The 26,989-nt window shown below is 55.1% G+C and overlaps 2 protein-coding genes across 2 annotated transcripts; both read left to right on the top strand.

The window, feature by feature from the left end:
• Nucleotides 1–243: 243 nt before the first annotated feature.
• On the top strand, nucleotides 244–17,023 carry LOC104535771 (sodium channel protein type 4 subunit alpha-like; the record flags this gene model as incomplete). The annotated part of the gene is made up of 12 exons (XM_010189518.1): nucleotides 244–593; nucleotides 2,853–3,281; nucleotides 6,781–6,910; nucleotides 7,253–7,407; nucleotides 8,504–8,677; nucleotides 9,932–10,054; nucleotides 10,304–10,582; nucleotides 11,665–11,718; nucleotides 12,579–12,716; nucleotides 13,767–13,871; nucleotides 14,564–14,834; nucleotides 15,846–17,023. Coding segments are annotated over 12 exons (3,386 nt in total), but the record flags the coding sequence as incomplete, so codon positions are not given.
• A 4,118-nt stretch (nucleotides 17,024–21,141) lies between these two features.
• On the top strand, nucleotides 21,142–25,889 carry CD79B (CD79b molecule, immunoglobulin-associated beta). Its single transcript, XM_010189516.1, has 6 exons — nucleotides 21,142–21,208; nucleotides 23,547–23,588; nucleotides 24,166–24,477; nucleotides 24,952–25,070; nucleotides 25,276–25,317; nucleotides 25,791–25,889. The coding sequence occupies exons 1-6, from the start codon at nucleotides 21,142–21,144 to the stop codon at nucleotides 25,887–25,889; spliced, it is 681 nt and encodes a 226-aa protein (XP_010187818.1).
• The last annotated feature ends 1,100 nt before the right edge of the window (nucleotides 25,890–26,989 follow it).

The following is a 26,989-nucleotide window of genomic DNA, read 5'->3' as shown; positions in this document are numbered from 1 at the left end:
CCAACCCTCCTGCAAGAAGAGATTGGGACAGTGTTACCTCCAGCTCACCACAGGGCTGGCCTTTTGCGCCCAGGTGCTTTTGGGACCAGACCCTCCCAGGAGGCTTTTGCGGATCCCCAGCATCCCAAATCCTCACCACGGTCCAAGTAGCATCCTGGGGATGCACAACCCCTCTGCACCACCTGGCTCCTTCCCCCAGGTCCTGGTGAACCCCCAGTCACCATCACCCTCCCTCTCTGACAGGACCTGGTGAACCCCTGGTCACCATCGCCCTCCGTCTCTATTGGGTCCTGGTGAACCCCCGGTCACCATCGCCCTCCCTCTCCGCTAAACCATCGCCCTCCGCCTCCGCTAACCCGAGCTGCTCGCTGCCCATGCTGCAGGTCTGCAAGTTCCAGGCGAGCGTGAAATCCTTTCTAAACTTGGTAACTCTCTCGCTGGCGGCTTTGAAGCTTGTTTTCCAGCCGGCGTGGGCCCTGCTCTCCCTTCTTAAGGAGCAAGGCAGGGGAGGGAAGCACGGCGGCTCGCCGAATCGCTCCTATTACTTGCCGGAGTTGTGTAAGCCCTTTGGAATTTGCTTTGAAAAACTATCTGTGAGGGAGCTGCTGACGCTTCCCTCCCCACAACCTGCTCCAGCGCAGCCCTACGGAGGGGTGAAGGCAGCCCCAGGGGGAACCCCAACCACCCCATGGACTGGGAACCCCGACCACCCCATGGACTGGATCAGGGGTAGGACGGACTGGAGCATCCTGCTTTGAGGGCAAAAGCATCCTGCTTTGGGTGCTGCTTGGCTTCCCTGGCTCGTGTCAGGTATCTGGGGCTTTGAACTGGCCCCCATAGCAGCACAGAGAGCTCGCACTGGGGGCTGTGCTGGGTGGTACTGGGGGGATGCGCGGTCATCACCCAGCAATGGTTTGCGATGCTGCCTTTCAAGGGGAACCCCTTCATTTGAACTGCAACGCTGAACTGGGCTGAAAATCACCCGTAAGCAGCAGGAGCAGCTCCAGGATGGTCTGCAGAGAGCACAGGAGCTTAGAGGCCGGGAATTGCAACTGGGGCTTCCTGGAGACCCTCCCCAAAAGGGGCTCTGGAAACCTTCCCTCTTCCAGAGCTGGTTTTCGGGGTGGGACAGACTCCTGAAGACACCATGGGGGCAGCACGATTTTCAGCTGGCGAGGGGCAGAAACAGCCCTCCCAGAGGTGCAGCCCTCCCCAAAACTGCACCCCAGCTTTCCAGGCAAACCCTGCAGCTCCTGCTGTGCTCTGCTCTCGGGGTTTATTTAAAGCCAAGCAGAGAAACACGGCACACGACCACCTACAGAGCCATCTCTGCCCTCTTCACCCTCCCTGCCAGGCTCCCCTGGCCCCGGCTCAGGTATTTGCAAGTCCTGGAGCCGGTCCCACAGCCTCCCAAGCATCCCGGCTGCAGGGGGGGTGTATTTCTCCTCACTTCCCCTGCGGAGCAATAAGGCGATGCTCGTCGGTCGTCCTTTCCCGTTAATGACACTTTGAGCATTTCCTTTGGGGTTATTAAGGGAAAAGGGAGGAAGTCAGTCGGGTGACAAGGTAACCGACTCCTGTCCAAAAAAAAACAAAGACGGAGCCAACAGGCAGCTATTAGCTGTAATTGGTACTTAACAGAAGTATTAAACCAGTGGGATAGTAGGGATTTATTTAAAGATGCGATTTAAGTCATATGGCATGAGCCATTTGAAAACAGCAGTGACCTTGGATAGCAGCTAATTCCCTTCTCAGATGCGCTGCTGGCACAAAGAGGCACAAACATCGACAGCTGTGGGCCTGGCCCCCCGGCTGCTCTGGGTGCTGCCAATGCGCCTGTACCCGGAGAGCCCGTCCCGCTGCTCTCGTGAGCTGCAATGAGTTTCTGGCATGCAGGGAGCCCACCCGTGCCAGGCAGTGGGGTCCAGGCACGTTCTGGGCACGGTGAAGTAGGAGAGATCAGGGAGAAGCAGAAAAGAGCCCGTGCTTGGAGCTTTATGGAATCATAAAGTGGTTTTGGTTGGAAAAGACCTTTAAGATTATCGAGTCCAGCCATCAAACCAGCCCTAAATCCACCACTAAACCGTGTCCCTAAGCACGACATCTCATCTTTTAAACCCCTCCAGGGAAGGGGACTCCACCACCTCCCTGGGCAGCCCCTTCCAGTGCTTGACAGCCCTTCCAGTGAATAAATTCCTCCAAATATCCAACCTAAACCTCCCCTGGTGCAACTTGAGGCCATTGCATCCCATAAGCTGACTTGTGCCAAGACGAAATGCTTCTCTGCATGGGTCTCTGGTAGGAAGGGATGAGGCTCCCATGTGGCTCCAGGATGTTGGAGACCCTCAGGGGGTTTGTTGGGTGTCTGAGCTACCAAAGCCAGCAAAGAGGAGAGGAGGAGTTGCAGCTGGGAAGACAAAAAGCAGGAGGTTTAACTCTGGGAAGAGAGGACACAGAGCTGAGTTGCATCCCTATGCGTGGTGGCGAGAAGCACCACAGACCTGGGGAGTCCCACATGGGATCCAGGCAGGCCAAGAGCTCCAAGAGAGCAAAGGGAGGGACGTGTTGGTGGCCCCACAGGGTGGGTGGCTGAAGTGATGACTGGTGTCTCTTGCAAATGGATCAGCAGGACCCAAACAGTTGGAGGTGACCCTGAGAGCATCAAAGCCCAGGGAGGAGTGAGGAGGAGCATCTCCAGGAGATGGTGGGGTTGGCATCTCCCACAGCTGCGTCATGACAGGAGTCCCATGACATGCTCAACAAAGGGGTCTTCTCCATGGCCATGACCGGTCACTGCGGGGACAATGTTGGTGCCGGACATCAGCATTGGCGTTTGCTTTTGTCCCCTCCAGGTGCTGAACCTGTTCTTGGCTCTGCTGCTGAGCTCCTTCAGCGCCGACAGCCTGGCGGCGTCCGACGATGACGGAGAGATGAACAACTTGCAGATCGCCATCGGCAGGATCACCAGGGGGATCGACTTCGTAAAGGCCTCTGTCCTGATGCTGCTCCGCAGGCTGTGGAAGGGGAAGAAGGTGGCCCCGGAGGAAGAGCAGGAGCCCAATAAGAGGGAGAACTCTGTGCTAAACCACGTGGACACGGGCCAGGAGCTCAAGTTGGAGTACCTGGACAGAGTCACTGGCAAAGAGCACTTCTTCATGGATGAACTGGACCACATGAACTTCATTAACAACCCCAACCTGACGGTGCAGGTCCCCATTGCCTCGGAGGAGTCTGACCTCTACGAGGAGACCAGCACCCAGTCTGACACCGAAGATGCCAAGGTAAGAAAGGCAGTTGGAAGGGTTTCAACCCAAAACTGGCCCGTTCTTGCTGTGCTGCCCCAAGATTGCCGCTGGTTTGGGTTACTTCTAACTTGTCCACCATATGTGACTTGGGGTTTTTCAACCTGGTGTTTCCCAGTTTAAGCTGGAGGTGGGGGTGGTCCAAGCAGGGGTTTGCCCTGTTGTGGGTCAGGCTATGGGGTTATTGCTAATGCCAGGGGGACCCAGTGCACCTCAGGGTTGGTGCAAGAGGCAAAGTGCTCAGTTTGGGGTTAAAGATGTCTGAGAGGAATTTGATGCCAGGAAATCTGCTGATAGCGCTAACATTGGATCCACTGCTAATGCCTCGGAGAGCATCATCGGGGAGGAGATGAAACCAGATGGAGGAGCTTAGCACAAGTCAACATGAGGCAAAGCGATGCATTTTGGATCCAAAGGTGATGAGACAGCTGATGTCGGCATTGCTATGTCGAGAGGTGGAGGGGGCTGTCAGGGCTCGTGGGACACCGATTGCCCTGCTGCTCTGGGGAGGTGACAGAGATGCGAGACGAGAAACTTGGGAAGATGCGAGTGGGCACAGCATGGAGGGTGATACCTGCTGGGAAATTACTGCTCGTGGTGTGGTTACTCCAAGGTCCTGGGGAAATGCAGGGCAGTGGGGATGCTACGGTGCAAAGGAGCAACTGCATCAATCTGGAGAGTGGTTTGGATGAATAACAGAACAGCTCTGATCTGGCCTGGGGAAATGCAGGGCAGTGGGGATGCTACAGTGCAAAGGAGCAACTGCATCAGTCTGCAGAGGAACAGAACAGCCCTGATCCAAGGTTTTATCACCACTATTTTTATTTTTCAGTTGGGAAAACAGGGTGTTTTCAGCAACTGGGGAGATGCAGGAGGGGTTGTGGCTGGCTGTGAACCATGGCAAACTCACTGCTTGCTGTGCTCAGAAGGGACAAACCTACCTGGAGCACCTTGGTCAAGGGAAGAGGGACGAGGGGAGTTGCTGTTGCCATTCCCCTTAATGTTGTCAGCAGGAGGGCTGGCAGTTGGCACTTTTCCCCAAATTTTTGCTGCTACAAGTCCAGCCCAGCAGTACTAATCCCAATTAGACCCAGCCCACGCTGACCGTACCATCGCGCTGCACAGAGGTGATGCTAAGGCCACCATGAGGGGACACATCCAGCCTGGTCCATGGGGTTCACACAGATCTCAGCTCCCCACCACCGTGATGCACTTCCCATTGGAAAGGAGAAAACCTCAGCACTTGGCTATCGGCTCCAGCGTCATGAGGCTGTGTTCAGCTGACATCTAGTGGCACCCGCTCCTGCACCCAGCTTGCATCTTGGGAGCCATCCCTGGCTGCTCAACACGCTCAGGGGGCCAAACAGCACCTCTCAACCACTAAATACCAGTTCACCCCATCATCACCACTGGATTTGGCAGCTAATTTCACTCCAATGTTGACCAAGGTGCATGCCAAGGCGGATGATGCATTAACAACCCGGACAGACAGGGTGGGCTGGCTGCCATCATGAGAAACGATTGCCTAGTAATTAGAAGTCAGCTGCTAATTAGTGGGAGCCCTGAGCTGGTCCTTGGGGATGGTTGCTGCCAGCTCAGTGTATTCACATGCTACTGATCAGCTCCAGATGGAGCCAAAGCCCGGCGCACCGCCGCACACCGAGGACGCTGGCCGCTGCTGACAATTGCAAACTGGTGTTTTATTCCAGATCGGCTGCTCAGAAAATGCTGATAAATGCTCTCCCCCTTCCAGAGCAGCTCCTTTCCAAGGCAGAGATATTTTGGGGGGTGAAACGGTAGTGTCAGGGCTCTCCTAGAGCACTTTTGCACCGTACGGTTGGTTTCTCTTTTGCACCACAAAGCAATGAGGAGGTGGCAGCAGCAGCAGCAGTGCTGGTTTGCTACGGCTGTGCGAGGACTTGGTGCTGTGGCTCAGGGACTTCCTGGGGGCTTTTGGCCCCAGACCCCCCTCCTGCCAGGCAGGGGGATGTCTCCTGAGATGCTCTGGGCTGTGGTGCATCACAGGAGCGTCGCCAAGGGCTGCGAATTATGGGGGGGCGGTTGCAGGGTGACTCTGGATGTGATACTGGTGCTGGTCAGGGTGGGGAAAGCCCTGGATTTGGGTGCAGACACCAGGTGTGTGACGGAAATTGTCCTGCAAACCTGCTGGTCGTGGAGGATCAAGAGCCCCCAGGGATGGGGTTTGGGTGACCGTGCAGTGGGGCAGCACCGTTATCCCTGTTGTCCCCCTCAGAAGGACCTGTCCTGGACACCTTTCCCACAGTCTCCAGGCCCACTGTGCTGGTTCATCCCCACCTCGTGCCCTTGCAGGACTTGTCCTGGAGGCAGACGGTTTCCATGTGCCCTTCCCCAGGGTCACAGCTTGCCTGGCTCCATGCCGAGGCCTCCTAATCCCTCTCCTGTCACCCCCCCCGAGCCCCTAAAGAGGGTGGCCCAATGTCCCTGCAGAGCCAACAGCTCATGTCACCGCTGTGTCCTGCTCCTCAAGGCAATGCCCTGCACATACCCCATAGCCACACTGCAAGAGTCCCCCAAAGCAACGTCTTCTCCTAGAGACTTGGCCCCTGAAGCTGCAGGTGCCTCAGATCACCCCAGGGGGTCTTTTGTGGCTTGTTGGAGGACAGAGTAGCTGCTCCATTTACTACTGAGAGCACCAGTAGCCTCAGGGGAGGATTATCTCCTTCCCATGCAAGCCAATGCCATCCTGCATAGGAGATGCCCATCCAATATCGTCTGCTGCCAGGTACAATGAGCAGCTCTGGGGTTCTCCTCTGTTCTCAAGTGTGCAGAAGATCTTCTCAGAAAGCCAAAAACAAGAGCAAAAACAGAGGGGAAAGCATCCCAGGGGCTTGCCAAGGTTTCCTCTCGTTATCAGCCCCTCCGGGCCCTGCTGAGTGGTGTCTGGGAAGCCAGCCAAGCCGAGGTGCAGAGCGGGATGGAGCCGACGAGAGATGTGTGGGATGCAGGCTTTGAACTGGGCTGGACCTCAGCCTAAAAGCCCTTCGGCACGAGCTGGGCCAGCAGTGCCATGGTGGCCACCCAGGTTTCCATAGGTCTCGTTGTATCAGAGCATGTTTAGCCAAGCATTTCTTGGATCGGGGCATGCAGAGGAGGAGGAGGAGGTGAGAAAAATCAGCCCATGATGATGGTACGAGCACACAGGAGATGGACCTGCAGTGCTGGGAGGAAAACTGGGCTCAGGGGACCTTTCGCTCCCCTGAACCTGGATGAAAAGCAAAGCTTGTGCGAACTCACATACCAATGATCCTCTAAGGTTTGCAGCCCTGGGCAATCCAGCAGGTTCAATCTGGGCTGTGTTTTCATAGGAAAGGGTTTGCAGCCCTCAAGCAAGGCATTCCCATCCGCTGGCTTCCCTGGTACTGCAGGGCAGGAGGAGCAGCCCCGGAGCATCCTTTCTACAAGACAGCCAAGCCTAAATCCCCCTCTCTCATTGCAGAACCCCCTGTCCAGCGACAACGCCTCATCCCTGTGCAGCACGGTGGACTACAAGCCCCCACTGCCCGTGGAGGAGGAGGTGGCGGAAGAGGCTGAGGAGAGCAAAGAGCCTGAGGAGTGCTTCACCGAAGGTGGGGGACTGGGACCCCCGGGAATGGGGGAGGTGGGTGTGGAAGGGCCATTCCCAAGCAGTTCCTGCAGCCAACAACCCCCGGGCTCACCGAGCCCAGCCCAAACTCCAAATCCTCCTGTACTGCAAAGGAGATGGTCCCCATAGGGCTCCCCACTTGCATGCCCACCTCCAAGCCCAGCAGCTCCTGCTCCAACCTCCACCTGAGAGGAGGAGACAATGAAAATGACAATAAAACTAAATAATAATAAAAAAATAAATGTCAATAAAACCATAACTGGTGCCTTGTCGGTGGAAACGTCCCGGCCAGGGTGTAATCCACAGCATCTTGTCCCATCCGCAGGCTGCGTGAAGAGGTTCCCCTGCCTCTACGTGGACATCACCAGCGACAGAGGCAAGGTGTGGTGGAACGTCCGGAAAACCTGCTTCTGCATCGTGGAGCACGACTGGTTCGAGACCTTCATCGTCTTCATGATCCTCCTCAGCAGCGGGGCGCTGGTAGGTCCCACCTTTCGCCCTATCCCGTTTGCTCTGCTCCCCTGCTCGGTGGGAGCCCAGGATGCAGGCAGGGCCCAGGCAGCAGCTCTGGGCATGGCCTGGCTGTCTCCTGTGCCATATAACACAGCTGTGGGCAGATGTTTGATTCAAAACCCCATTTGGGTCATGTCTGCCCAATGGGCAGCCTCACAGGGGGACCTAAACATCCTCCAAGAGCCCTGCATCCATACAGTCACCCCCTACAACCCTTCCCAGCCTCCATCATGGGCTGTGGTCCATGGGCTCATGGAGATGCAGCCCCCTACAACCTCCCCTCCTGCTCCTGATGTCAACCATGGACTTTCTGCACCATCTATGCAGCTTTATGTGGATGGCTCATTTCACTGCCTCCATGTCTGGCTCTCGGGAGGTGCTTTCTGAACAATTCATGGTTGTTATTTTGCTGCTGACTGGTGCACCCTCCCAAAAATTCCACTTAAATCCACCTCATTAAAATCCGTGTGTCAGCCCATCGGTCCTCTCTGAGTATTTGGGCTGGTTATAGCTCAGCTGCACCTGTAAATACACAGAGCTAAGGGGGAGACCAACTTCTCCACAAGCATGGTGGTTAAAGAGAGAGGGAAGGAGGACAGAGGGACTGAACCAGACACAGTTTGGGTGTCTACATCATCGAGTGCAGTTTGGGGATGGCTGAGGTCGTAGCTGGAACCAAAAGCTGAGCTAAAACAGCTGTGCAACACCTGGTCACCATGCTTGTGCCTCTGATCATCTTTGGTTTACATGCCATGAGGATGTATCAGTAACCCCAAGTGCTCCTAAGCGCATTTTCAGCTACCAGGGCATCTAAAGGTGAGGGCTGGTGTCCTGGCTTTTGGCTTTGGGACAAACACCGCTCCACACAGCCAACAAGAACTTGCAGACAAGAGTTAGACCCCGCGTTGACCAGGTACATCAGGAGATGCCACTGTCGATAAGTTCTCAACTTCTCAAGCTGCCCTAGGAAGCAGGGGCGGTGCAGATGTGGATGTGGCTGCACCGAGCCGTGCAGCGGGTCCAATGGAAGAATGACTGTCACGTAGCTCCGCACCTCTTCCAGGCTTTTGAGGACATCTACATCGAACAGCGGAAGGTGATACGCACCATCCTGGAGTACGCCGACAAGGTCTTCTCCTATATCTTCGTCATCGAGATGCTGCTCAAGTGGGTGGCCTATGGCTTCAAGGTGTACTTCACCAACGCGTGGTGCTGGCTGGATTTCCTTATCGTCGATGTAAGTGGTGGTGTCTGATGGGCGCCTCTAGAGTCACAGTTAGCCAAGGGATCTGGGAGCATTAAGGGTTTGTAGCAGGCTGCTGGAAATTAAACCATGCTTGTATTTTAAAGGGCAGTGGGGTGGCTGTGGAATGAGGCTCAGAACATCACCTAAAATAATGGTATTTAAAGGGCAGTGGGGTGGCTGTGGAATGAGACTCAGAACATCACCTAAAATAACGGTGCTCCACAGCAAGGGCCACTTCTTTCCCCAGTTGAAGAAACCTTTCCAAATCCTTTCTATGTTTTATGCTCAAGCCAAGAACAAGCCCATGCTGTTCTACTAAACCCTAATAGAGATGTAAACGGTCTTCCAGATTCTCTGTGACACAGCACGTCACATCTGTGCAGTGTCTGTGCCTCCTCTATCACCTCCACCCTCACACCCGAGAGGCAGGGCCATGCTCCAGTGACCCAAGGTTTCAATGCCGGTCCCTGTGTCCCAAGACAGGAGAATGACCACCAGCCTGAGAGGACACCGAGCAGAGCAGGAGCTGCAGGGACACCAGGCAAAAAAGGATCTGGGGGTGTTGGTGGCAGCGATGCTCATGAGCCAGCAATGTGCCCTTGAGCCAAGAAGGCCAACGCCAGCCTGGGCTGGATGAGAAGGGGTGGTTGTAGGGCAGAGAGGTTCTCCTGCCCCTCTGCTCTGCCCTGCCCTGCTCACACCACAGCTGCAATCTTGTGTCCAGTGCTGGGCCCTCAGCTCCAGAAGGACAGGAACTGCTTGAAAGAGTCCAGCAGGGCCACAAAGATGATGGGGGGAGTGGAGCATCTCCTGCTGAGGAGCGGCTGAGGGAGCTGGGGCTCTGGAGCTTGGAGCAGAGGAGACTGAGGGGTGCCCTCATTCCTGGGGATCCATTGGGAAAGGGCAGTGTCAGGAGGAAGGAGCCAGGCTCTGCTCTGGGATGGCCAATGCCAGGACAAGGGGCAATGGTCCCAAGCTGGAGCACAGGAGGTTCAAGCTGAAGATGAGGACAAACTTTGTGAGTGTGAGGGTTCTGGAGCATGGCCCAGGCTGCCCAGAGAGGTTGTGGAGTCTCCTTGTGTGGAGACACCCAAAGCCCTGGCCGTGTTCCTGTGTGACTGCTCTGGTGACCCTGCTCTGGCAGGGGTTGCACTGGGGGAGCTTTCCAGGGCCCTTCCAACTTCAACCTTCAACAGTTGTGTTTCCACCTGAAATGCTGCTAACCCCTTGGGCTGCTCCTTGCAGGTTTCCATTATCAGCCTGACCGCGAACTGGCTGGGATACTCCGAGCTGGGAGCCATCAAATCCCTGCGGACACTGAGGGCTCTGAGGCCGCTGCGCGCCCTGTCCAGATTTGAAGGCATGAGGGTAGGTGACTCCCCCATGTGCTGCTGCTTCTGATATGAATCTGGCACCATTCAGCAGCCACCTACATCAGGGACTCATCCAAATTGGTTTTCAGGGGCCCCCAGATCAGTGGGGTCAATGCTAAGGTACCTCTGGGCCCACTTGGTGCTGCTGGGGAGGGTAAGGGTACGACACAGGAACATGAAGGTCCATATTGTTGCTTGCCTGGTTCCCTCCCCAGGTCCTCCAAGGTCTTTTCCCCCCTTGCAGGTGGTGGTGAACGCCTTGCTGGGCGCCATCCCCTCCATCATGAACGTCCTGCTGGTCTGCCTCATCTTCTGGCTGATCTTCAGCATCATGGGGGTGAACCTCTTTGCGGGGAAGTACTACCGCTGCGTCAACACCACCACCGGGGAGCTCTTCGACATCAGCGTGGTGAACAACAAGAGCGACTGCATGGCCCTGCTCCACACCAACGAGGTCAGATGGGTCAACGTCAAGGTCAACTTCGACAACGTGGGCTTGGGATACCTCTCCTTGCTGCAGGTGGTACGTAACGAAGGCGGCTGCTGTCCTTCCAAGACGGGCATTGCCATTAGCAGGGCAGCGTGGTTAGCATCAGAGCTGCCCTGATGCCCAGACGGGGCCTCTTGGCTGCTTCTTAGCTCCAAAATTGGCATTTAACATGCGAAACATGCGCAGAGCCGTGGATAAAAGGGACAGGGTTAGGAGATGGGAGGGGAAGGTGCCACCAGGAAAGGGCTGCAAATGAGTGGAGGTAGCACCGAGCTGTGAGAAATCCTCTGCACAGCTCAGGATGCAGAAGCGAGGAGGGGAGGCTCCCCCTTTCCCCTCACCCATTGGAAAAGTTTGCTCTGCTGCAGTCATGGGCTGCGAGAGTTTTGCATGGGGAGGATGACGGCTGGAAAAAGCTCGCGTGTGTGTGTGCTGCAGGGCGGTGGGCGAGCGCAGCCGCGCTTCCACCGAAGGCAGAAAGGGAACTGCTCACCGCAGCCTTAATAAAAACACAGGTGTGGGCTGGGGTTACTCCCATCAGATCCAGCTGCAGAACCGGAGCAGAACCCAAATTGGAGTGACCAGCTCTAAAATTCAGCTTCCTCTTCAGGTTGTTTGTTCCATCAGATTCAGGAAACAAGAAGTTCAGGCTTTTTGTTTAACAAATCAGCAGCAAAAGGCTGTAGAAGATGCAGGGTGCCCCCCTCAGCCCCCCAGGGTCAGGATCCAGCAGACGGCAGAGGTGGCACAGGTGGGGAGCAGGAGGAGCCAGCTCCGGCACCGCTCTGCGGTTGGGAAAATGCACCTCGTATTTGGGGAGGAATGAGTCCATTGCTTCTTTTCCCAGCAGTGTTTTTGGGAAGTCCCTGGTAACCCCAGAGCTTGTGTGTGAGCACATCTGCACGTGCAAATCTCAGTATTTCTGCACTGGGGCTTTTTTCTTATGGATTCAACCCAGTCCCTCTCTTGCCATTCCCATGGAGATGCTGTAACTCCAGGCTGAGCAAGCAAGCTCAGAGCTAAACCCCCAAAGCAAATCCCAAACGCGCACCCATCTCCCTCCCTCCCTTGCCCCAAATACTTCCCAGCACATCTGTTCTCTGTTGTCCCTGCAGGCGACCTTCAAAGGCTGGATGGACATCATGTACGCTGCCGTGGACTCTCGCGAGGTGAGGGGACGAGCAGGGGGTGTCTCACAACTGAGCATAGCTCATCCCTCCAGGTCCTGGGGCTCTGGGAACGGACCCCTTGGCTGCAGCATCCCCACTCTGCCTCTGCCCATTGGTGCTGGGTGGTTGTTTTTAAGAGTTTCATGCAGACATCCATCCCAAAAAGTGTCCCCACGCCAGCCCACACTGCCATGAGAGGGGCAGCAGAAGGGGCTTCCTACCTTTCTCTAACCAAGCAAACATGCCCATGCCCCGCTGTGGGGGTCAGCCTCACACCCACGGCCCTGAACATTTTGTTTTCGTTGCCTTTTTTTAGCACCAGAAACAGCCACCCTGCTCGCCCTGGCTGCAGCTGCTGGTGCTGGGTGCAGGAGCTGCTTCCAGCTCCCCATGAACACAGCTTGGGCCACTGCATCCCCTTGGGATGTCTCCAGTCAAGTGTAAAGCAGAATTAAGCAATGCCCCTTGAGACAAGCAGTGTTTTCCAAGGCTGCCAGGCTGTGTCACCTCATGTGCTGGCCATAGCACAAGTTAAACCTCTTTTTCTTCCCACCTTGGCTGTATTTCAGTCCTTGGAAAGCTGATTATTGGGGAGAAATTCAAGTTAACTCATTGATATCGCTGCATCTGGGCATCCTTTACCACTCCCCAGCCCATGCTGTGAGGTTGGGTGTCAGCACATCCTTGTCCCCCTACGTCCCCTGGATATCCCTTCCCGTGGCTGCTCCCACAGGGACCACTGAACTCCCAAAGGTTATGGAGCAGCCTCCTAATGGCTTTGCCCAGTGAACCCCTGTCCCAGGGTCATTAGGCCTGGGGACACGCTTTCCAGTCCCACATTTTCCATCTCTACTGGTCAGATTGAAGAGCAGCCAGTGTACGAGATCAACCTCTACATGTACATCTACTTTGTCATCTTCATCATCTTCGGTGCCTTCTTCACCCTGAACCTCTTCATTGGTGTCATCATCGACAACTTCAACCAGCAGAAGAAAAAGATAAGTATTTCTGGGATCCTGCAGCTGCTGCAGCCTCCTGGGGTGCTGGTCCAGGACAGAGGCGACCAGGGCCACCATGGCCAGGGCTCAAACAGACCCCAGGGCTCCTCTGCAGCCTGAGTTGCTGTTATTGATTACTGACTTCCTGCAAAGTGAACAAGGAGAGCTGGGCAAACAGCGCATGGGGTTTTGTGTCCTGGCTATGGCATTTATATCACAGAGTCACAGAATGTGAGGAGTGGGAAGGGCCCTGGAAAGCTCCCCCAGTGCAACTCCCCCGGACCAGGATCACCAGAGCAGTCACACAGGAACACGGCCAGGGCTTTGGGTGTCTCCACACAAGGAGACTCCACAACCTCTCTGGGCAGCCTGGGCCATGCTCCAGAACCCTCACACTCACAAAGTTTGTCCTCATCTTCAGCTTGAACCTCCTGTGCTCCAGCTTGGGACCATTGCCCCTTGTCCTGGCATTGGCCATCCCAGAGCAGAGCCTGGCTCCTTCCTCCTGACACTGCCCTTTCCCAATGGATCCCCAGGAATGAGGGCACCCCTCAGGCTCCTCTGCTCCAAGCTCAAGAGCCCCAGCTCCCTCAGCCGCTCCTCAGCAGGAGATGCTCCACTCCCTCCAGCATCTTTATAGAGGATTTCTTGACGGATGCAGAGGCAGGAGGCAAGGAGGGGCTGCCATTGCTCCTGCCCATGCCACAGCAGGCACGGCTGTACGCCTGTGCCCTCACTTTTCTTTTCTTTTCCCACCCCATGGCCCTTTCTCATCATTTTCCCATGCATCAAGGAGAGACTCAACTTCTCCTTTCAAGCGAGCAGTATGGGACTGACACCCCATGGCTGCCAGAGCGGGTGGAGGGTGGGCAACCACAGCACTGGGGTGAGCACCCATGGGTGCTGCGAATTGAGGGAGGCACAGAAGGGCAAGTAGGGGGAAGCAGGTTTCACTGTGGCAGTGCAGTGAGCACCGACTGGTAGGAGCTTGGCTGGAGATGCTTGGTAAAGATGAGCTCCCAAGACTAACAGCGTTGATTCCCTTTATACTTTGGAGGCAAAGATATCTTCATGACAGAAGAGCAGAAGAAATACTACAACGCCATGAAGAAGCTCGGCTCCAAGAAACCCCAGAAGCCCATCCCCAGGCCATCGGTAAGTTGGATTAATGGCCCTGGAGGGCAGCAGGGAGGGAGCACTTCAAGCCATCGACTGTCCCAAAGCGAATGGGAAGGATTTGGGGATCACAGAGACAAATCCTGGGTCCCCATTGCTGCTCTATCAGACAGGACCTCGCTAAGAGCTGGGGCGTCAGGAGAGGTTCACATCAGCACTGGTGGATCTGCTCTTCAGCTCTGGCAAGGGCAAGGGGGGTCCCTTTGCAGGGATGAGGGTTTTCTCCTATTTTAGCTCCTGGGTCTTCTCTCAAAGGGAGTCAGACTCAGGGAAAGCTCAGGTTTACACACTCCTGGAGAAGGGGCTTTGCCAATACGTACGCAGTGGTGACTTTGGTTTGGACAGCCCTGTTCAAACGAAGCCTTCCCCACGTGTTTATTTTTGCTCTGATGCAATGACTCTGGGTGTATTTAGAAAGCAACTGTCCCCTGCACCCACACCTCCCAGCCATGGTGTTACCAAGTGGGTTTTGTCCTGCAAGGTGCTGGGTATCCTCCCCCATAGCTTTTGGGGCCATGAGACCTCTATGCTGGCCCCAAACCTGAGTTTTCCTGCACTCTTTTAAATACGGTTCATCCTCCTCATTCTGTTGTGTCTCTGGTTTTTGTGTGTCTGTCCCATGTTCCCACCTCCCCTCTGGTTCTCCATCACCCACGGGGCCCTCATGGCAGAACAAGGTTCAAGGGAAGGTGTTCGACTTTGTCACCAAGCAAGTGTTTGACATAACCATCATGATCCTGATTTGCCTTAACATGGTGACCATGATGGTGGAAACGGACGATCAAAGCGAACTCAAAACCTCTGTCCTCTACAAGATCAACCTGGTCTTCATCGTCGTCTTCACGGGAGAGTGCGTGCTCAAAATGTTCGCCTTGCGCTACTACTACTTCACCGTCGGCTGGAACATCTTCGACTTTGTGGTGGTCATCCTCTCCATCCTAGGTGAGTTCTCCTGCTTGCACCGGTTTGCCAGGGGTGGAAATGGTCTGGTCGATCCACACTGCCACCTTTACACCACCCTTCAAGCAGAGCCCAGCTGGGACAGAGCAGATGTGAGGCCACCCCATAGCACCAGGCAGGATGAGGGGCAGGGATTCAGTCCCACTCCTCCTCGGTGTTGGGCTCCCTTTGCCTCTGTGTTGCGTGGCGACACTGCTGAAACACAGCACCCAGCATTTCACCTTTGGGTCTGTGCTCAGAGGTATTTTTTAATATGTTCCCAAGCAGAGATCTGCTTGCTATTGGAAGTGGCCTCATCTCCCTGTATCTGCTCAACCCTGGCAGATGGAGTCGAGAAGCTCTGTTGATGGGGTCGCAATCACTACAAGAAAACTTATCTATGCAGTTGCAGATAAGCAGGCACTCCTTTATTGCAGCGCTGGGGAGACACAGAGGATAGCTCCTCTAATTGTGCTTCAACGTCCATACATTTTCACAGCCCATTTATACATCTTTAACAAAGCTAAATTACAAAATTATACAAGCATGCATAAAATGTCCACCTTTTAATTTGCCCTTTACCTTGACTGTTTCCTCACTCTCACTACTATTTCATACAAGACATTGAACTACTTCAAAAGCTTACCCCTATATAATTTTGACATGGAGAGAAAAGACAAGTTATGGCCTATTCTTATGGTTGCCTGATCACAGCTATTATCTTTCATGCTATTGTTTAATTCTTATCTTATCACAACTGTTCTTCTCTTGAGCATGGTACGTACCTTCTCCAAGTACTTGTACACATATACCTTGTAGTCTTTTTGTTTAGTTTAAACAAATGCCTATTCTAAGTACTTTAACTACCTTAATCAAAGTTCTTTTAACTCTACAGCTTAAACAAATACCTACTTTAATCAACCAGAATTTTCTCTTGACAGCAACAGCTCCACCTCACCACCCTGTGTTGGCTATAGAGCAAGGCAAACTCACCTCTTCTTCCTCCCTTCACAGGTATCGTCCTCTCGGACATCATAGAGAAGTACTTCGTGTCACCCACCCTCTTCAGGGTCATCAGGTTGGCGAGGATTGGCCGCGTCCTCCGGCTGATCCGAGGGGCCAAAGGCATCCGGACTCTCCTGTTTGCTCTGATGATGTCCCTGCCTGCCCTCTTCAACATCGGCCTCCTGCTTTTCCTCGTCATGTTCATCTACTCCATCTTTGGGATGTCCAACTTTGCCTACGTAAAGAAGGAGGCCGGGATCGATGACATCTTCAACTTTGAAACTTTTGGGAACAGCATCATCTGCCTCTTCCAGATCACCACATCGGCGGGGTGGGATGGCCTCCTCAGCCCGATCCTCAACAGCGGCCCTCCCGACTGCGACCCCGAGCTGGAAAACCCCGGCAGCTCAGTGAAAGGGGACTGTGGCAATCCCTCCATCGGCATCTTCTTCTTCTGCAGCTACATCATCATCTCCTTCCTCATCGTGGTGAACATGTACATCGCCATCATCCTGGAGAACTTCAACGTGGCCACGGAGGAGAGCAGCGAACCCCTCTGCGAAGACGATTTCGAAATGTTTTACGAAACCTGGGAGAAGTTTGACCCGGACGCCACCCAGTTCATTGCGTACAGCACCTTGTCTGACTTTGTAGACACCTTGCAGGAACCGCTCAAAATTCCCAAGCCGAACAAGATCAAGCTCATCACCATGGATCTCCCGATGGTCGCTGGGGACAAAATCCACTGCCTGGATATCCTCTTTGCGCTGACTAAGGAAGTGCTGGGAGACTCGGGAGAGATGGACGCCTTGAAAGCCACCATGGAGGAGAAGTTCATGGCCGCGAACCCCTCCAAGGTTTCCTACGAGCCCATCACCACCACTTTGAAAAGGAAACACGAGGAAGTCTGTGCCACAAAGATCCAGAGGGCTTTCCGGAGGTACCTCCTGCGGCGCTCGGTGAAGCAGGCGTCCTACATGTACCGGCACAGCAAGGACGAGGACGAGCCCGAGAAGGAAGGTCTGATCGCCACCAAAATGCACGAGATGTACGGGAACGGTGGGACAGATGTGGAGACGGGCCCTGCCTTCAGCCTTGCACCCATTCCCAGCCCAGAGACTCCAGATGCTCCTGGCGAAGCAAAAGCGAGGGATAAGGAACGCGTGGTGAAGGAGTCGCTGGTATAACAGAAAGAGGCTTCCACCTCTTGCCCAGCCTGAAAAGGCTCCATCTGTGTCTCCTTTTCAAGAGCTCTTCCACATACAGATCAATAGATCTTAGATAATTGAGCTAATTTCAGATATTTCGAGTAGACACTTTAACTTTCAAAGCAGGATCTCTTACTGATCTTGGTTTTTACAGCTCACTGCACTTGCAAAGAATTTACTATTTTTCTTATGAGAATTCAATGTGAAATCTATCTATTGTTGGTGAAAGAGAAACATTTTTAGTTTTGAAATGATCTCATCACGGTCATGATGTATTTCAGACATTAACAAACGAGTATGGCTGTCCTGTTACTTAAAGTAATTATTTATTAATGTTATTTCACAATTAAGAGATTTTCTTGTCTAGTCTTCCAGAGTGCAGCCAAGTAGCCAGTGAAAGATGAGCCAAGTGAAATAATATTATGAATAATTACAGAGAAGGCAAGGTTTTGTGAACAAATAACTCCAATGTCTTAAAGTAGCACCTTTCTTTTGAATATTTGAATAAGCTTTATGGATTTATTTTTTTTTGTTATATACGAAGAAAGTGCAATTATGTCTTAACAATTTGTTTGCATAGCCAAAACAAAGCGTCTGCAGATATGTTCTCAGGGTTTAAATATCAGGTTTTAAAGGTCTCCGAATATGCATTGAAACCATAAATCATTCAGGTCTCTGTGGTACGAATGTAAACAGTATTTACCGTCATGCCACCTTCTCTGTTTTCCCCGTTTCACCCAGATTTTGTGGCAGGAAAGCCATGGGCAAAGGTAGGGTTTGGCAAACCCCCTCTGCGAGCCAGAACCCTGCAGGATTTCCTCAAGCACTGCAGCAGCGCTCTTCGTTAGCGTTAATTAACGAGACACATCCCTGAGGATTGGAGCAGGGCTTTGCAATGAGCTGCTTCAATGGGGTCCTTTAAACCCCATTGGCAACCAAGCACTGGGGATCTTAATGCCATGGATGCTCCCACTGGGACATGGATCCCAAAATCCTCAGGATCAGCTGGGGCCCCGGAGAGGACCTGGTGGCCGTGTCAGGGTGTCTGCAGAGCCTGAGGGGGTCAGGCAGGTCCTCACCAGGAAACCTGGCAGCAGAGGAGGGTTTTCCCAGGAAAGGAAGGGTTTTCCTGCTCTTTATGCATGTGGGCAAAGGAAAAATGTCCAAAAAGGCCCAGAGTTCATCTCCGGACCACCTTCTACCTTCAAAAGGGGAAAGAAAAACCCTCTTGAGATCAAAACAAACACGAACCAAAACCTCTTCCAGTTAAAACAAAGGGCTGCTTCTTGAAGCCACAGGTCTGTCTTTTTTTTTATTATTATTATTATAATATATTTTTTTCTTGGGCTGATTTTTGGTGCCGAGCGGTTGCGGATGCCCCACGTTCAGGCTGGCCGGGAGCGGTGCTGAGCTTGCTTGCATCCGTGTGCTGTCGGCCGGGCGGCAGAGCCGAGCTGGCTCTGCTCATCCCGAAGCGTTGTGCTTTCCTCTCCGTGTTGCGCAGGGCGATGCTCCCTGGAAGCGGAGCCTGAGCCGCTTCACGCAGCGCTCGCGCGGGGAGCATCCGTGGCGCGGCGGTTTCCAGCCCGGATTGTGGTTCACAATCGATGCTGCTTGTACGTACGTGTTGTCGTCAATGGAAAAAAAAGATGCCAAAGAGCAGGGTCCGTGTGAGCTAAAGCCATTTTTCTTTGTACATTTCTTAAAATAAACAACTGTAAATCGTCTATTATTATGACACAGAATGTGTGGGTGTGTGTTAGAGGGAGAAATGTTTTCCCAGCCCCTAGGAGGGGTTAAATGCCCCTTCCCTTTGCTCCTTGGTTGGATGCATGGCCTTGGGTAGACCTGCCATCCTCAGCAGGACCTGGTGGTCCCCAGACCCCCTGGCACCTCCAGGCCAGCCCAGACCCCAGAGCTTGCCCCTGGGCAACTTCCCTGGAGTCCTTGGTGCCCCCCAACACCGAGTCCTGACTCCAGGAGCTGCAGGAGATGCTGCTGCAGGTTCAACCAAGGAGCAAGGTGAGCTTGGAGGAAGTGCAGACCCCTTGATCTGCCCCATGCCAGGCTCTGTGGGGTCAAACCAGCCCCACCAGCCCCGCAGGAGCAGTTCAGCATCATGGGGAGAAGGCAGCGGTGGGCGAGGGAGGTTTCTGCGTCAATGTGTGATGGGAGGAGGAGCCACCCCTGGGACCTGCTGATGTCCCCAAGGGCCACGGCGTGGCCTCGCTGCTGCGTTGTCACTGGAACAGCTCGTCCAGAGCTGGCGCAATTCAAGTGGAGCATCGTGGTACCCACGCAGGCTGGAGGGAGGAGGTGGCGTCACCCAGTGTCCCCTGTCCTTCCGCAGCGGGGGAAAGGACAGCGGTGAAACCCAAACCCCGATGAATAGGAATGGGTTTGGGAAGGGTACAGCTGCCCTGCAGTGGCTCTGCCTCAGGACATGGCACAGGAGAAGGGACTTGAGGGCATAGGATATGGGACCCTCCCTGCATCCCATGCCACTGGGTACTGTGAGCACAGGTGGCTTCACAGGGAGGCCAAGCCCCTCTGGAAAGGGTCTGTGCCTGTTTGGGGTGCCAAGGAGCCTGCAGACAGTGGTGCAGGGTAATTTGGCCACCGTCACAGCAAACCCTCGTTAGTTTGTGCCTTGCTCCTGGTTTTGCCCCCAGGTACCTCCAGCATCCCTGCCTCGCTCATCACAGCTCCCATCTCCAATCCCAGGGCTTGATAAAGACCCCTCCAGTGGAGAGGACATCTCTCATCACTTTTTCCTGGCCAGGATGTCACGGCCGGGCTGTGCTTTTCCAGCAAGACCAGAGGTGGTGGCAGCAGGGACTCAGCAACACGGCCCCAGTGCACAGCATCATGCACCACACAACCTGCCTGCTCTACCTGCAGGCACCTTGCCCTTCATGTCCTTCCCTCCTGGGGCCAGGCCTTCTCTGGAGACCTTTATTTCACCTCTTTTCTGCTTCATCTCCCGCCACATACAAGGTGAGACTCAAGCCAGTTCCCAGCAGCCTCCAAATGTTCAGAAATGGCAAAAAAACCTGACCAAACCTGCAGAGAGAGAAGATTTGGGGAGGCCCCAGGAAGAAACACACAGGCTCTGGGGACCAACGTGGCTGGCAAAAGTACCCAGAGGTGTTTTTCATGTGGAATTACAGTTCAGTGCTTGCCCAAAACCGGTGAAAAGCAGCAATGGGAGGACACAGCAGGGAGGGAAACCATATTTCTGCTCAGAGCCAAGGGGGCAGAGCTCCCCTTGGGGCTCACATTGTGCTTCCCCAGGAGAAGGGTCTTACGGCAAAAGGGGTGCTGAAGGAGCAGCTGTGGCTGGTACCAAAAGGGTGAGACCTTGTTCTGGCCATGCCTCTTCTCTTCAGGGTTCACCCTTTCCTGGAAGGGGAGTTGCAGGAACTATTTGGGATGCTGGGGACAGGACCAATCACTCTACAATGAACAGGGAGAAGGAGAAACCCAATAAACATCCCCTCTTCCCACACTGCTACTGCTCTGACTCTTGCAACTGGGCCAGCATCAACCCCTAACCCTAACACTGACCCTAACCCATCACCTGCAGGGCTAAACTGGGAGGATCTGCCCATGCTGCTGTGGGGCTGGGGTACAACCCAGGGGGTAACCTCCATCCTTTACCCCCAGGGATGTGCTGGTGGTCGCATCCTGCTCCCAGTGGGGAGCCCAGCCCAGGTTTCACATCACCAAGTGCTCTGGAAATGGGCTCATCTCCAGCCTTGGTGTGGACCCACACCAGTCATGGTCACCTCCATCAAATAACGCCCCGGTGGCGAGCACGGCCCAAGGACACGCAGGGGGACGGTGCCCAGGGCGCAGGCACGGGCCGGTCCCGGGGCCCCGGGCCCCGGCCGCCCCAGCGTCTGCGCCGCATTCAAAACCAGCCCCAAGGGGAAAGTCCCCATCGAGGAGCATTTACATGAGCAGGAAAGGGGCCGTCTCGCGTCGCAGCAGCTTGGACATTTTTAGGTACGGAGGCCGAGGGCTTGGAGCGGCCGCTGTGTTTTGCAGCAGCGAGGGCCGGCGGCTGGATGTTGCCCTGCTGTTTTGGGTGAAAGATGGCAGATCTTTGCACGAGGCTGTGGGTGCTGCAGGTGAACCTCTGGCTGATGGCTCTGGTCACAGGTAGGCACGAACCATAGGCTTTGAGATTCAGAGCAAGGAAACACACGCCCAGGAGAAGGACCTTGCACAGTGCAAGATTTCACCCAGGTCTGACCTTAAATTATTAATTTTAAACTTTGCAACCACCTCTTTCAGTCCTGTTTTGTGCAGGAAACCAGCCCTGGATGCAGCAGAGCCAGGGAGGACCCACTGTGTTGATGGGTCAGGTTTTGGGATCGGTTTCGGGTTTTGTTTCCCGCTGAGGTGCAGACATGGGGTGCAGCTGCCTCGCCCCGAGCACGGGATCTTTGTGGCAGGAGCGCGGTGCTGAGCCGGTGCAGAGCCTGCCCGGCTGTGGGTGCAGGTGGCAGCGAAGAAGGACTGGGTTGTTGGGGTTTTTTTTATGGTTTGTTGCTCTCGGAGGTCTGAGGCCATGGCCAAGCCACCTCCCTTTGCTCCATGGGGTTCGGTGCCCAGGAGCGGGAAAGAAATGGGTGAAAAAAGGCTTTTGGGGGTGATCTGGGGAGCTCTGTGTGAACATCCCTGTGCTGTTCCCCTTTGCATCCCCATGGGGAAGCAGCAGCTAAACCCAGGACACATCTGTCCCCTTCCAACCCCTCAAAAACCTGCAGCAGATCTCACCCTCAGCTTGTGCCCTCAGGAGAAAGGGCATTGGAAGGGTTTCTGTTGGGTGGCCCCCTAAATCCAGCACGGGTTTGAGGTCGCGGGGTTTCACCCTGGCTCTCACGGTGGCTTTGTGGGAGGACAGGGGAAGCTCAGCCCACCCTGGTTGCAATGGAGATGTTGGCTTTGAGGGATGTGAGGGCTTTTGGGGTGCAGGATCAGCCTGGTCTTCATTTAGAAACACCAATAAAACATGGAGAGCAAAGCCCTACATCCCTCCTGGCCAACAGGACCACAGGACACAGATGCAAGGACAAAATGCATCTCCCCATCGCATTAAAACAACAAAATGAGGCTGGAGAGGACAGTTTGCTGCAGAATGCTGGGCCTGGGGGAGACCAGGCCTGGGAGAGGCTCCGAGGCAGCAAGAGGGGCCCACGACTGGGCCAGGAGGTCCCCGTGAGGCTGCAATTTGGGACAGAAAGGTCTTCAGCAGGGTGGCAAGGCTCAGTTTGGGGAATTGAATCTTCCTCCTTCTTCTTCTTCTTCTTCTGGGGGCAGGTTTGCAGCTGTCTCAGTGCATTGGGAGGTGGTGTGGCCCCCCACCTCCGTGCCAGCTTCCCCGCAGTGGGGTTTGGCCAATATTCGTCAAGAGGACGGAGCTGGGCACTGAAGCGGTGCAGTAAACAGGGCTGGTGCTTCCTGCCCAGCTGCAGCAAGAGGAACCGAGGCACTGGAGCTGCGGGCAGGGGCACCCATGGGTGCTGGGGGGTCCCCACCCTGCTCCCCTTCCTGCACCGCATCGCAGGTCCCAGAGCTCTGTCCAGGCCTTGTCCCAGGGTCTGCAAACCCACCCTGGCCATGGTGGGGCTACCATGGGAAGCCCCACTGGGGAAAGTGTTTCTGGTTGATTCAGATGGAAAGTGTGAGTAAAGAGGTGTGAGTCTGCCCGTACCCCTTCTGAGAGGTGCCAGCCTGGGGCACATGAACAGCAAAGGCAGGTGTCACTGGGACGTCAACCGGAAAGCAGCTTGGAGAGGAGATGGGATGGAAATAGAAGGGTTTGAACCCAAATCTCCACTGCTCTGTGTCACAGAGTCTCAGGATGTCAGGAGTTGGCAGGGCCCTGGAAAGCTCCCCCAGTGCAACCCCTGCCAGAGCAGGATCACCAGAGCAGTCACACAGGAACACGGCCAGGGCTTTGGGTGTCTCCACACAAGGAGACTCCACAACCTCTCTGGGCAGCCTGGGCCATGCTCTGGACCCTCACACTGACAAACTTTGGCCTCATCTTCAGCTTGAACCTCCTGTGCTCCAGCTCGGGACCATTGCCCCTTGTCCTGGCTTTGACCATCCCAGAGCAGAGCCTGGCTCCTTCCTCCTGACACTGCCCTTTCCCAATGGATCCCCAGGAATGAGGGCACCCCTCAGGCTCCTCTGCTCCAAGCTCCAGAGCCCCAGCTCCCTCAGCCGCTCCTCAGCAGGAGATGCTCCACTCCCCCCATCATCTTTGTGGCCCTGCTGGACTCTTTCAAGCAGTTCCTGTCCTTCTTGACCTGAGGGACCAGAACTGGACACTGAGTGGGGCTCCAGTTGACGTTCCCAACCACTCCATCCCATACGCAGTGGGTACCAATGTCCCACAGGACGGTGCCATTGGTGTGGGACATCCTGCATGGCCTTGTCCTACACGAACTCCTGGCCAACACCTCAGGCCCCTTCTCATGTCTTGCAGGTGGGATCTCAGCAGACACCAACAGCACCAGGAACAGCACAGGTAAGCTCTCATCGGGCCCTTCCCTGCCTGTGACCCATGTCCCTCGTGTCCCCGTTGGCTGTGCCATGCCACGGTCCCCTGCAGAGATGGGGATGTCCCACCATTAACCATGAACTCTGCCACCCAAACCAGCCCTCAAACTCACCAGCTCTGGGCCCAAAACACGGCAAAAATACCAAATACAGCAAAACACCAAAAATGTGGAAGCATGAGAGAAGCCAGCTGGGGAGATGGGGCTGTCCTAGCATAGGCTCCATGGTGCCTGTTAGCATACGGTGTAATTTCGGAGCTGGGACTAAGAAGATGCACATAGAGAGGGGTGGGGGCAGCAAAAACGTATTTGAGTGAAGCCTCGAAGTCGGAGTTTCCATTAAAAACACATTTTTGCCAAAAATCTCAGATTTCTCCCCTCAGACGATGATGATTCACCAAAACAAAGCTGAGTGCTCGGAAGCAGAGTAGTCCAGGAAAGCGGGAAGCTCTTGACTTGGGAGATGCTTCTGGGGGTATCTCATGGGAACAGCTTCCCAGGTGCCAGGTCCTTGCTCGCCGTGACCCCCTCCTTGTCCCCCGGCAGATGAGGGGTGCCCCATGGTGCAGCAGAACCCGCGCTACGTGATGGCCAAGAAGAACACGCTCGTCCACTTCATCTGCTACTCCCAGGACCCCCAGAACGTGCAGTGGTACAAATTAGCGGAGGACAGCGATGATCTCCAGGTGCTGGCCCACAACACCTCCCGCTACAGCGTCCAGAGGAAGCAGAAGTTCATCAACTTCACCATCTTCAGGATCGCCTACGAGGACAACGGCATCTACGTGTGCGACAGCAAGAACCTCACGGCGGAGAAGAAGGGGCCGCACTCGTGCGGGACGGAGCTCAGAGTCATTGGTGAGTGGGACGTCCCCGTCCTCCCTGCGCCCCTAAAGATGCTCTTGCCCCTTCATCATGCTCCTGTACCCCCCATGCTGGTGGGACCCCTTCAGACACAACCACAGATGCTCCATGGCACCGCAGAGGTTTCTTTGCTCATTGCCAACCAAACAGCAGTTTAACACCCCCAGTCTGCCCTGACACATCCATCCCACAGAAACACGTCCCAGGGACTGCATTCCCCCCATAAATCCGAATGTCCTTGGTCTGTGCTAGTGGTGGGTCCTGCCCAAGGCGTCCTATCCCAGAGCTGGTCCCTGATGCCACCCTTGAGGCAGTTTGCAATGCTCCCAAGGGGGAGGACACGTCACCCGTGTTCCCCTGTCCGCTCAGCTGACACACCAACCTGTGGCCACACCAAACTCGTCCCCGTACCCTGGGAACATGGCGTGGTGGTTGGACCTGGGGCTCTCCCTGTGCTGCTGCTCCCAGGTCACAGCAACATCCAGCAGATCCAGAGCAGGAACACCCTGAAAGACGCCATCATCATCATCCAGACCATCATGCTGGTCATCTTCATCACCATCCCCATGCTCCTCTTCCTCGACAGAGTAAGTGGCAGCATTTCCAGCAGTGGGGACATCCCCAGCTTTGCCGCAGGGGAAGTGTCCCTTTCCTTGCAGGTGCTGGGGTTGGGGCTGTCACACGGGAGTGTGGGCAGCTGAACTGGGGAAATAAGCATTTAAAATAATGTGTGGGGCTGTGTGGATTTGCCTGTGGGTGCTGACATCCAACCTGTGACGCTCCTCTCCACAGGGTGAAGGCAAGGAAAGTCCTGAAGAGGACCACACCTACGAGGTAATGTTGTGTTCATTACAGAAATACCTTTGTAATACCAACCTGAGCCATGAAACAGCGGGTTGTGTCCCCGCTGGGTGTCTGCCAGACACCCCCAGCCCTTGCAGGCGGGATCAGGGCATCCTCCTCCCAAGTGCTTGTTGCACATCAGCCGTAAAGAGCTTCTCGTAAAATCAACCCAAGCTCTGAGCACATCCAGGCACCCATCTCCATCGTCTGCCCTCTCAGGAGCTGCCCTGATCTATGGGGGAACTGGGAGATGGGTCCCAGCTTGGGGTTGCCAAGGGCAGATGAGTCCTGATGGGGGTAACTAGGGGAGATGGGTCCCAGCTTGGGGGTACCAAGGAGAGATGGGTCCCCACTGGGGGGTACCATGGGGAGATGGGTCCCTGCTGTGGGTACCAAGGGGAGATGAGCTGTGGATGGAGCCATGGTGCCCCTCCTGTGTCTCAACGTCCTTCTCCCTGCTCCAGGGCCTGGAGGTGGAGCAGATGGCCACCTACGAGGACATCACTCCTTTCCGGGACGTGAAGGCCAAGTGGACAGTTGGGGAGCACCCAGGTGAAGAGTGAGGGGTCCTGCGCCCACTGCCAGGCCAGCACCGGTGGCACAGCTCCCTGTCAGGACCTGCAGGGACAAGACCCCAGCCCCTGCCTTGACCCACGGCTCCGGCAGGCACCCTGGCCCCGAGCTGCAGCACCCATCCCTGCATGGAGCTCAGGTCCTGCTGCCCTCGGGTGCTCGCTTTGCCACATCCGGGCTGCGCCCACCAAGGCTGCCCTGCCCCATCTGCTGCTCTGACCTCCCCTCTGATGAACCCCTAAAGCCTACGTAGAAATTAGGAGCCACCTGCAATCCGTCCCCCCCAAACCCATAGCAAACTGGCCCCAAACCCTGGGCAGCCCCACATGAGCTCCTGCACGGTGAATGCAATGGAAATACCAGGGTGGGAGGTGGGTCTGCTCCAGCCCCACCATCCCTGGGAAGGACAGGACCAGGCACGACCACTCTCCGTGCTGCAAGGACCCTCCAGAGCAGCCAAGGGGAGCAGTACCATGGAGGTGTTATGAGAAGCGGATTTTGGGCCACTGTTTGGCTCTCAAGCCATGGACGTGTCCAAGCAGGCCAAGTTGAGTGGGTCTGAGATGGACAATTCTCCAGAAGGACCTCTTTCTCCCCAAAAACTACAGGAAAAGTTGGGGAGACAGCTCTCAACCCAGCAGGTCTTGCACAAGGCTTGCTCCAATCCAGGCAAGAGCTGGCCCACGTCACAAGGGTGTCCCCATGGTAAGGGACACGTGCGACCTCCGAACCTACGGGAAAGATGTAAATTGTGGGACACAAACTTCCAAGTGCTTTTTGAAGTCCTAATAAAATGGGTAAATTCACATCCTGCTCCGTCCAGGGGTGTCCCATAACCCCGGTGCTGGTGACGGTGGGATGGCCTGGGAATGAGGAGCAGCTTTTCATGGGTCCAGCTTAGCCAAAATCCAAACTTCACCCCCATCGGGGCCCTGAGCGCAGGCAGGGATGTGGACCCAAGAGGACCTCAGTGGTCCCAAGCTTGGGATGAGACAACACCGGGATCCAAAGCAGGAGAACAGGGCCACATCTGGTCTTGCAAGAGCAGCCCCAAAACATCTGGAGAGGAGCAGGGCAGCGCCAATTGGTT

Source organism: Mesitornis unicolor, unplaced genomic scaffold, assembly GCF_000695765.1.
Source record: "Mesitornis unicolor isolate BGI_N332 unplaced genomic scaffold, ASM69576v1 scaffold4338, whole genome shotgun sequence".
Lineage (NCBI taxonomy): Eukaryota > Metazoa > Chordata > Aves > Mesitornithiformes > Mesitornithidae > Mesitornis > Mesitornis unicolor.
The sequence above is the reverse complement of the archived record's forward strand: the minus strand, read 5'-3'. Positions and strand labels throughout refer to the sequence as shown.